Source organism: Coffea arabica, chromosome 5e, assembly GCF_036785885.1.
Source record: "Coffea arabica cultivar ET-39 chromosome 5e, Coffea Arabica ET-39 HiFi, whole genome shotgun sequence".
Taxonomy (NCBI): domain Eukaryota; kingdom Viridiplantae; phylum Streptophyta; class Magnoliopsida; order Gentianales; family Rubiaceae; genus Coffea; species Coffea arabica.
In genome coordinates this window covers 33897864-33909146 of record NC_092318.1, presented here as the reverse complement: position 1 = coordinate 33909146, position 11283 = coordinate 33897864, and the positions used below count along the sequence as shown (strand labels likewise).

Below are 11283 nucleotides of genomic sequence, written 5' to 3'. Positions count from 1 at the left end.
GAATAGGATTTGATAAGGTTAATGATGCATCTATTTTAGCAATTTGAGATTACATTACAGCGATCAAATAAATCATTACTTTGTTGGATTAATGGTTGTAGGGCTATAAACATGTCGTGTTGTGTCATTTTCTTGTGCATGTCAAAATATATATAAACTCATAAATTCCACATTTAAATTTTATGTCATGGTCTTGTCATATTCTATTTGTTTGGTAATATGTCAGTATCGTGTCTTAACTCGTTTTGCTCATTTAATTTTGGATTATTTTTTATATACTGAAAATGTAGTAATTTTTTTCTACACTACTAGTCATAAATTAACTTTTTAAGTGAAAATTAGTAATGAAACACCACAAAATTTCGAGAACGTAGAGCATAAGCATATAAAAAGGAAACAAAGTGGATTAACAAGTAATAGTCCAAAACAATAAAATATTAAAATATTATAAAATAACAATCATTTTGTATTCCAAAAGCCATAGAGCAGACTAATCTTCATCAACCAAGAGAATGTAAATTGGTGAATGTCCCAATCTGCCAAGAGAATGTAAATTGATGAATGAAGTATCATACCATGACTGGTTAGTACCCAAGCTTTATCCTTTTAGCTAGCAAGTTAGTTTTGAGTCTTTTGAATTTTGACAGGTGGTAAATTTTGACAAATCTGCCATGTTTTTTACTAGAAATACTCCCATGATGCTTAGAGGGGAAATTAGTGAGGTGTTGGACAATATGAGGGAAGCTCATAGTGGTAAATATCTAGGTCTTCCGATGACCATTGGGAGAGCTAAAAACCAGGTTTTTGGATATTTGATGAGTAACATTAGTAGTAAACTTCAAGAATGGAAACAAAAGTTGCTTAGCCAAGGGGGTAAAGAGGTTTTGATCAAATCAGTCATTATGGCAATGCCTACATACATTATGTCCTGCTTTAAAATACCCAAAGGTTTGTGCAAAGCCATTAGTGCTAGAATCGCTAGGTACTGGTGGGGTGGTGGGGAATCTGAAAAAAAAAGTACATTGGATTAGGTGGAGTAAACTTTCAGAGGTCAAAGGGAAAGGGGGGATGGGTTTTAGAGACCTGGAAGCCTCCAATATGGCCCTGCTTGCAAAACAAATTTGGAGAATTGTTACCAATCCAAATTTGTTAGTAAGCAAAGTCCTGAAGACTAAGTATATGAAAGAGGATGACTGGTTGGGACAACAACCACCTAACAATGCTTCTTGGTGCTGGAAAAGCATGCATAAGGGGGGAGAACTACTTCAAAAGGGGCTATGGAAGAGAGTGGGAGATGGAAGGTCAGTGAAAATTTGGCATGATAGATGGATACCTGGCTTGGTTGATGGAAGAGTAACAACGGTTAAACCAATAGGATGTCAACTCGAGTTTGTCCATGAGCTAATAGAGGGAGGAAAGTGGAAGAATGATCTCCTGAAGCACTGGTTTAATATTGTTGATGTGGATCACATTACTAATATCCCCCTTAGTTTATATGATAGAAAAGACAGATTGTTTTGGAATTATAGCAAGTCTGGGATTTACACAGTGAAGACTGGATATGTTGTTGCAAAGGAGCAAAGTGAAATGACGAATCAAAGACTTGCATCTGATCCGGAAACCAGCTGGGAAATTAGAAAGCACATAGTATGGAAAAGATTGTGGAGCCTAAACGTTAAGATGAAACTAAAACATTTTTTATGGAGATGTCTGCAAAATGGAATGGCCACAAATAAAGCTCTCTACAAGAGATTTGGAATCAGTAACAAGATATGTCACTGTTGTGGAGAGGAAACGGAAACCATTGAGCACATTTTCTTCTTCTGCCCAAAAGCTAAAGTGATATGGAAGTTAGCTCCTGTAAGGTGGGAGGGCTTAGTTGCACTACAAGGTAACTTGTGGAGATGGTGGGAAGCTGTGATGCATTCAGCAAAGGAGACACAAGGAGCAGATAGAATCAGGCTTACGGTGAACCTCTTATGGCAAATCTGGAAAGCTAGAAACAAGTTAACATTCCAGAGTGAGTTAGTGGATGCAAAAGCAATAATAGACAAGGCACAGCAGGAATGGATCGAGTTTGAGGCAGCGTATGAATCAGACACGAGCAAATTCAGGTCTAGAAATGGAAAGACAGGTCCAGCAGCGATGGGAGCCTCTCAAGAAAGGAACAATGATGATCAACACGGACGCAGCAATTTCAGCTAAAATGGTCAGATCAGGATTGGGGATCATTGCAAGGAACTGGTGCGGGGCGATAGTGAAAGCGAAGGGAATTACTGAGAGGAGGAAAGGGGAAGCAGCCACAGAGGAAACTCTAGCAATCAGAGGTGCGCTGGAAATGGCTCAAGGTGCAGGATGGACAAACATAGAAGTCCAATCTGACTGCAAGTATGTTGTGAACCTCATCAATACAGACAATGTTCAGGAATGTAGACTCCAAACACTCCTGGATGACATTGATGTCCTGAAGAAAAGATTTGAAAGTTGCACTTTCTCTTTTGTTCCCAGAACTGCTAATAGTTGTAGCCATGAATTGGCTCAATTTGCAGTCAAGGCAACTAGAAGTTTTGAATGGGAAGGTACATTTCCAACTTGGCTTTCAGCTTTAGCTAGGAAAGATATGGGGGTAGTTACCTTTTTTTGTAATTAGCCCTTGTACTATCAAGTGTTAATATCTATAAAAATATTATTGTTTGTCAAAAAAAAAGAATTTTGACTTTGAAGCAGTTTATTTATTTCTTTTAAAGATATTTTGGCGCCAATACTCTCTTATTGCTTATTAGCCTTTAGGAGGGAAATAATATTTATCACGAAAAAATAAAACAAAAAAGAGAGAAGTAAACTATTTTTAGTCTTGATATTAAATTGGTAGGAATCCAAAAGAAATTTGGTAATTAAATATAAGATCGAATATTTATTTTTAATTTTTGAAGCCACTAACACAAAATTTTTGTGAAGTAAAATATGCTCTCAAGCTTCTGGGATCATTATTCTAATGCTAATGAAACTCATAACACAACATTATTGAAAACTATCAAGCTTGCTTTTCTTTTATTTTAAGATAACCTTCGAGTGATAACTAGAACCACAAAATGAGTCAAGTGGAGTAGAGTTTTGATCTAATCGAACCAAGTCTCAACTTAGTTTTATCAAGCTCAAAGTCGAGTTTGAGTTAAAAAAAATAATTATTTTATTTTTAAAAAATGAATAAAATAATAATTTTTCTTAATAAATAATAAAATATTAGGGATATATATGTAATTTTACTATTAAAATAAAAAATAAAAAATATAATTGAGTCAGCTTGTGAGCTAACAAGTTGACTATCTTTGAATTTGAATTCGAGTTTGAATTCGAGTTCGACTTAGTCAACTCAAGTTCGATTAATATCGAACTCGAGTCGAACTTTGACTCGAGCCGCTCATTTACTGCCCGAGTAATAACACCAAAAAAATTCAAAATAATTCATCAACAATATTATTCAAAGCAAGACAAAAACAACAAAATAACATAGGCAACTATATTTAATTAGTCTAATTGTCGTTGCAACAAATATTCATTTAGACACAAGATTAGTCAAACTATAATAAGCATGAATAACCATGACAAGCATAAGATGGCATGAAGTTTATGGAATCTTTTGTGAATAAATGGTCGAAATTCCCTAATCACTCATTTAGCTCAAAAGCCCGCATTCAAACAATTTCATCAACATTCAATTGCTTACTTAATCGTTAATGCCAGGCATTCTTGAATATCTTGCTAAGAATAAGATATTCAAAATGATAATGTATCGTTCTCAGTGACTCAAGAAGCTCCCAAACCAACAACTAAATGAGTGTCTCCGACAAGATAGAGCCACAGAGGTATGAAACTGCGACAATAAAGACTTAAAAACCTTCATTTTTATCACAAAAAAATAAAAGAGAAACAAAATCAGAGGCAGAAATCACTAATAAAACAGTTAAGAACCAAAAAAAAAAAAGAGCACCAATTAGTTTGAAGATGCATTATGTACAAAATATTTTGTTGTAATTCACTACACACATAACGTAATTATCTTCTTACCATATATATATATATATCATATTAAATAAGTATTAAGTAAATAATACAAAAAATATATACAATGATCTTCAATCAAAATGCAATAAAGAAGCTGAATAAGTCAATGCCAAGTCAATCAGATGTAGATGTGATATGAATTCTGCTGATGAAACGAAATTCGCATTAACAAGCCTCTGATCTTTGATGATTAACACAAGTTTGACAGTGAAATTTCTATATGGGCCCCTCAAATCCCCGTAGTTGCAAACGTTGACATGATCTTAACCCATAACCAATTGAACTATTGAACCCAAGGAATGGTAGGTAGGTGCCACAATCAAGGGTGATGTCTTAATTGATTAGCAAAATGAACACCAAGACATTTCTAAGTGTTCAAGGGATGCTCATAGAGTTAAGAGAGCGCTTCTGTCAAGAATATTTTCTGAAAAATATGTCATATGTTATTCATGAAAAGATTGCAACGATGTTTTTAATGTATCTTGACAAAACTCCTAACGAAACAGCTAGTTGGACCTTTTATCGGTCCATAAACCCTACTTAAGGGATGGATTCAAGATGCTAGTCCATGATGCAATAAGCTGGAAAATTCGGTCTTTAATCTCTTTCTTCCAAATGACTTTGAGTAGCCCCTGTAGTAAAGAAATAGTTCCATACTTTGAGACCTCATACTCGTATCAGTCCCTTCCTCTTGAAGGCGATTTGCCCTCAAATCATTGGTGCGTTTATAGGACAGCAATGTTGGAAATAGATGAATTGCTATGAGCCAAGTTGCATGCTGTTTGGACAACCCCTTCTTGTTCACGAACAGACACTTTCCAAGTCATCAACCATCTCATATAATGCTTGTTAAAGTTCCATTTTGCACTCCTAAGCTCTCGAATCTACCTTTCTACATGGTTTGTCAAATCTAGACCTACACAGGAAATCACACAATAAGTATCTATAGGTATAAAACCACTCAAATAGCAATGCTCCAATGGACTAGCAAAGTCCCAAATCTAGTTGTTCAAAATTGTAAAATTAATCATAGGTTGTTGTTCGTCTGGCACATCTTGCATGGGTAGAGCTAGACAGAGATGGACAATTTTAATTCCTATAAATGAAATAGCAAAATCAGTTTTTCAAGAACCAGAAAATTGACAAAGAAAGAATGGAACATCATCATCTAAATACTAAGTATAGAACAAGGTTTAAGTGTAGTTACTCCCTTGGAAACATCATTAGGCTTCTCAACAAGCAAATCAGCCCTAGGTAAGAAATTGAGCATTTGTTGATAACAAAGAGATATAACATTTAAGACACAAACTCCATGAAAACTCTTCAACTTTCCAATGAATGTAAGGATGGAACACGTTAAGATCATGGTAATAACACCTTGCTTAACCTGCACACAAGAAGAAACACTAAACAAAGAAAAGTTTAGATACTTAGTAAAATAATAAGCTCTCTTACTATCGTTAGTAAAACAATAAGCTCTCTTATTAACTCCTTTGGATTTTACAATCATGCCCTCATTCTTATGATCATTCAAATTCAACTCTTGTTCTTTCTCTTTCTCACTCAGCTCTTTTGAATGCTCACTCTCTTTTTCTTTCATGCTCTCCTCAAATTTTGCCTCACCCCTCATAGTCTCATTTTGCATCTCACACAATATCTCTCTAGCTAACTCTTGACTGGTAGCTAGTTTAGAACTTCAAGCACAGCTTGTTCTTGGTCAAAGTTTGGATGTATAACATTATTAATGTTATCCTTCTCAACCAATGGTACGACAAGGTCCTGAGATGATCCTTGAAGATTGCAGTCAACTAACTTCTTCATTTGCTGTTCTCATTAGGGGTGGGCAAAATTATCTGCTAACCCGAAAACTAGTCATATCCAATTAGAAAATTAGGATACCTGATTTGTATTATTTGATTGAGTCAAAAGAGGTTTGGATACCCGTTTAGATGCGGTGCGAGTTAGGGTCACATAATTAAAAATCCGCGGGCACCCTGTCCGCCTTGATATATACATTTTTATTTTTTTATTTTTATACATATACTCTAAAATAATATTTTTAGAGTTAAGTAAGAAATTTCATTGAACAAATTGCATTACAAATATGAGAGACTATAGTTTATTAATAAGATTCATTTGTGGAGGTCGTGATCTTTTATTTTATAGAAAAGAATTTAATTAATGTGGAACATATAGTTAAAAAAATATGCTACTTATTGCAAACTTTTTATTGATTTTGAATTCTTTTAATTTTTTTCTTTTTCTTGTATTCTCTTTGCATGTTTGTTTCTTGATGGGAGATTTTTTTGAGAAAAAATCTTTATTAAATCTTAGATGAATGTGTAAAATATAAAATTAAATTAGTATAAAATAATTTTTTTAAAAAAATTAAATGATAAGTGGAGTGGGACGGATGCCAGTTGATCTGACCCTATATTAACGGGTATCTTATAATCGAGTACCGACTAATATACGAGGTGGGTAAGGGTCAAAAAATAACTGACCTGCTAGGTGTTGGTCAGGTCAGCCAAATGGTGGACTGGACAGGTACCCAACCGGTACCCACCCCTAGTTGTTGTAGAAGATTTGCTAAGTCTCCCATACTTGATCAAATCCATCTTCAACTACATGCTTAGATTTGGAAGTTGTCAAATGAACCTCCTCCTTTCTTCTTGAATATGTTGACTTTGAAGAAGTAGATTGTAAGGAACCCTATCTCTTGGCATTCCTTTTCTCTCAAAAATTTCATCTAAAATCTGATCAAATTCTTCCTTCATTGCATCTAAAACTTCATCTAATCTCTTCCAATCTTGGTTAGACATCTTAGAGTGAAACCTGCAAAAAGGAGGAAGTGACAAAAATTTGTCCTCACTTCACTCTCTCACATGTATGCGCTCAACACTCGTGTATCACATCGATGTTTAGAGCACTCTAGTAGTCTCACCACAACTTTCTCAAGGCCGTTGTCACCTCCCTTGAATAAATTAGAAGTTCTTTCAAGTGTTCAAGTTAACTCATCAACCAAAGAGCATGTATAATGACCCAAATAGGTGACACGATTCTGTGTAATGGTATCGAACCAAAGGGTAGTTGACTCCAGTAGATTAATGGCGAAGTAATGGAACAGTAACCAAAACTAAGAGCTAATAACTGAGCTCAAAGACTAATATTTCATTAAGTAACAAATTTAGATACAGAGAGGATGGTTACAGTGAAGAAGATGGTCAAAAAGACGGGAAAACTTGAGGAAAAAAGAAAGTAAAGAATGAGAGAAAATCTCCCAAATTCTGCACTAAATTCTGAATATTCTCTCTGCTAACAACATCAAATCTCCTATATAAAGCTACTGACTAGTACCTAACTACCTAATGCTACAATCGTATCCAGACACGTGGCTTGTTGGTGTCAGAGGTTGTTACAGGATCACCATTGGTGTAGTCACGTTCTTTGAGCTGATTTTCCAGTGAAAGCATGATTTCACTCCACGCTTCCTGCAGCTTCCTCTTCACTTCATTCCACGCCTCTTCTACTGAGACCACACCTTCTCATTTCCTTTAGCTTATGCTCAACTTCATGACAATTGCCCCTCCTTTAAACAATCTTGAACTCAAGATTCAAACTCAGGAAACTCCGTTTCAATTCGTTCAGTATCTTCCCACGTAGCTTCAGCTGGTGTAGTGCCCCACCAGTGAATGAGCCATTGTATAGCTACAACATTCTTCCTTTTGACAATTCTGCGATCTAGTATAGACACTAGTTCCAGCCTCGGATGTCCCTTTTCGTCTACGTTTGGTAGTTGGAACACAGGAGTTGCACTCTTTCCCATCTTCCTCTTCAACAAAGATACATGGAATACAGGATGTATCTTAGATCCTTCAGGTAGCTTAAGCATGTACGCCACCTTCCCTACCTTGTAGATCACCTGATAAGGTCCAAAATACTTGATGGATAACTTGGTATTTCCTCTTAGGTCCACAGTAGTTTGCCTGTGAGGTTGCAACCTCAAGTATACCCAATCTCCTACACTGAAGGTTCTCTCACTCCTCTGGTCAGCATATAACTTCATTTTGTTCTGAGCTTCCTGGAGATTCTTTTTAAACAACTCGTCCAGTTTTTGCCTGTCCTTCAAATGGTCTTCCACAGTGGCTATCTTGGAGTGAGTCTAGGGTCCAAGTGCCAATTGGGGAGGGGGTATTCCATATAAAGCTTCAAATAGACTCATGTGAATGGTAGTGTGATAGGTGATGTTGTACCACCATTCAGCAAGGGAGAGCCAAGCATTCCACCTCTTAGGTTCTAAGTAAGTCATACACCTCAAGTACATATCCAACACATGATTCACCGTCTCAGATTGGCCATCTGTTTAAGGGTGGTATGTAGTGCTTAAGTTCAGTTCAGATCCCAGCAGAGTGAACAGTTCAATCCAGAACTGGCTAGTGAATACCTTATCCTTGTCAGGGAGCATGCTGAGAGGTACTCCATGCAGCTTGCAGACCTGGTCTAAGAATATTCTAGCCATTGATGGTACATCAAAGGGGTGTGACAAGTTGACAAAGTGAGCTGACTTGGTGAATCTGTCCACCATTACCATAATAGTGTCATTCTTCTCAGACATAGGCAGACACTCAATAAAGTCCATTGTGACATGACTCCAAGAATATTATGGGATAGGAAGTGGCTGCAGGAGCCCTGGATAGGCTGTGCATTCATTCTTACACTTCTTACAAGCATCACACTGCAGTATAGTATTCTTGATATCCTTATACGTACCTGACTAGTAAAACAGTTGCTTGGCTCTAAGATAGCTGGCTTGCACTCCTGAGTGTCCTCCCAGCTGTAACTCACGTAATATAGCAATAATCTTTCCTCTTACTTCTCCTGTTGTACCAATTACTATCCTCCCCTTGTATCTGAGCACTCCATCCTAATAAAAGTAATCTGGTAGACTACCAGGTACGAGTAGCAGCTACCTAATAAGGTCCTGCACCTCTTCATCTCCCTGATAGCTCCTTATGACCTCCTTCATCCATTCTAGAATAACACAAACCAATTCAGCATAGTCTCCCTTCTCCCTGTTGGCTCTTTTGGATAGTGCATTTGCAGCCCCATTCTCTCTTCCTTTCTTGTGCTGAATTTCATAACTCAGTCCTAGCAATTTGATGAACCATTTCTACTGAAGTGTAGTGGTGACCCTTTGGTCTAGCAAGTACTTCAAACTCTGGTGAGCAGTCTTAATGATGAAGTGGTTCTCTTCCAGGTAGGGTCTCCATTTGGTGACAGCAGTCACTAAGGCCAGCAATTCTTTCTCATAAATAGACATCCCCAAATTTTGGGGTCCCAAGCTCTGGTTTAGGAAGGTTATAGGTCTCTTGTCTTGCATTAGCACTACTCCAATACCTCCATAGCAAGAATCAATTTCAATCTCAAAAGACTTAGTAAAGTCAGGTAAGGCCAACACAGGGGTGCTGCACATTGCCAACTTAAGCTTCTGAATAGCCTCATTTGCTTCTGCATTCTAGTGGAACAAACCCTTCCTTCTTCAGCAACATGGTAAGGGGTTTTGCAGTAGTCCCATATCCCTTCAAAAACTTCATGTAATGCCTTGTTAACCCAAGGAATCCTTTTAGTTCCTTAATAGAAACTAGTTTGGACTAGTTCACCATGCTCTCCACTTTCTTAGGGTCTGCCATCACCCCTTTTTCAGAGATAATGTGGCCAAGATACGCTACCTCTGTTTGTGCAAATGAACATTTACTTCTTTTGGCATACAAGTAGTGCTCCTTCAGTTTATTCAGCACTTCTGCTACCTGCTTAAAGTGATCTACCACGGTGGGACTGTAAATCAATATGTCATCAAAGAAAACTAGGACATATTTCCTCAACTGCTCCCTAAAAATATGATTTATGAGGCTCTGGAAGGTAGCTGGTGCATTGGTTAGGCCAAAGGGCATAACCTTGAACTCATATAGCCCTTGGTGAGTCCTAAAAGCTGTCTTGTGTCTGTCTTCCACCTTAACTCTGATCTGATGGTAACCAGCACTCAGGTCAATCTTTGTAAAGAATTTAGAGCCATGTAGTTCATCAATTAGTTCATCTATTAGTGGCACAGGAGATTTGTCTTTCAGGGTGAGCTCATTGAGCTGCCTATAGTCCACACAAAACATTCAGCTTCCATCCTTCTTCTTAACTAGCAATACTGGGGATGCAAAAGGGCTGTTGCGAGGCTGTGTGATTCCCATTTGCAACATCTCTTTCACCAACCTCTCTATCTCTGATTTTTGCACGTAGGGGCATATGTATGGTCTGATCTAGAATGGGGCTGCTCCTTTCTTCAATAGAATGCTGTGATCATGGCTCCTAACTAGAGGCATGCCCTGTAGTTCAGCAAAAACTCCGTCAAATTTTCCTAGCAACTCCTTCATCCCTGTTGGTATCAAATTCAAGATCTCCACTCCTCTCCTCTATTACATACAACCAGGCAGTGATCCTATATGCCTGTTTCCACTGGCTGCCTCCCCTTAAGAAACTTCATGGAGAGTTGTTTGAAATCAAATTCAATAGCGCTATACCTGGCCAGCCAATCTACTCCTAGCACCATGTCACAGCTCCCCAATTTTAATATATTGAATTGATGTTGGAAATCATATCATTGTACCTCCCACCGCAAAGTTCCTTATAGCTATCTAGATTCTAATTTTTCTCCATTGGTGACATTGACAGTCAAGGGTGTCCCAATGGCCTATAATTGTAAAGTTTCTACTAACCTTACATCAACAAAATAGTGAGTACTACCGCTGTCCACAAGTATTGTTACCTCTCTTCCTGCTAGCGTTCGGACCCGACCCGGCCAATGCATGGATAGAAACCTCAATGTTCTCATTGCTCAACTCACCCTCAGGACAGTCATAGAATTCTTCTGTATTAGCCCCTTGTCCCTCTTGTGTCTCACCTATACCTACAAATTTATCCACCAAGATGTAGTGCATGTGAGCTTGTTTGCAAACATGCCGCAAGGTATATGGCTCAGCATATTTGAAACAGAACCTTTTTTCTCTCCTATAGCTAAGTTCAGAGGGAGTGATCTTTTTGAAGTGATCTACTATATGTGCTCCTGTCCTATTCTTACTAAGAGTGAGTTCTGGCTTCCTATATTAGGAGTTAGGCCACCTCATTTTTGTTTGTGGAGGGAAGTTCTATTTGTTAACAATTGGGGTAGTA

The 11283-nt window shown here is 37.6% G+C and overlaps 2 protein-coding genes across 2 annotated transcripts; one reads left to right on the top strand and one right to left on the bottom strand.

Moving 5' to 3' along the window:
- The first annotated feature begins 2206 nt into the window (after positions 1–2206).
- LOC140006964 (uncharacterized) lies at positions 2207–3806 on the top strand. Its single transcript, XM_072049640.1, has 2 exons — positions 2207–2579; positions 3745–3806. Exons 1-2 carry the CDS (start codon positions 2207–2209, stop codon positions 3804–3806), a joined length of 435 nt encoding a protein of 144 aa, XP_071905741.1.
- Positions 3807–7672: 3866 nt separating this feature from the next.
- LOC140006963 (uncharacterized) lies at positions 7673–10229 on the bottom strand. The gene is made up of 6 exons (XM_072049639.1): positions 9726–10229; positions 9463–9580; positions 9036–9213; positions 8836–8899; positions 8510–8668; positions 7673–8227 (listed from the first exon to the last, which is right to left on the bottom strand). Exons 1-6 carry the CDS (start codon positions 10227–10229, stop codon positions 7673–7675), a joined length of 1578 nt encoding a protein of 525 aa, XP_071905740.1.
- Positions 10230–11283: the final 1054 nt, after the last annotated feature.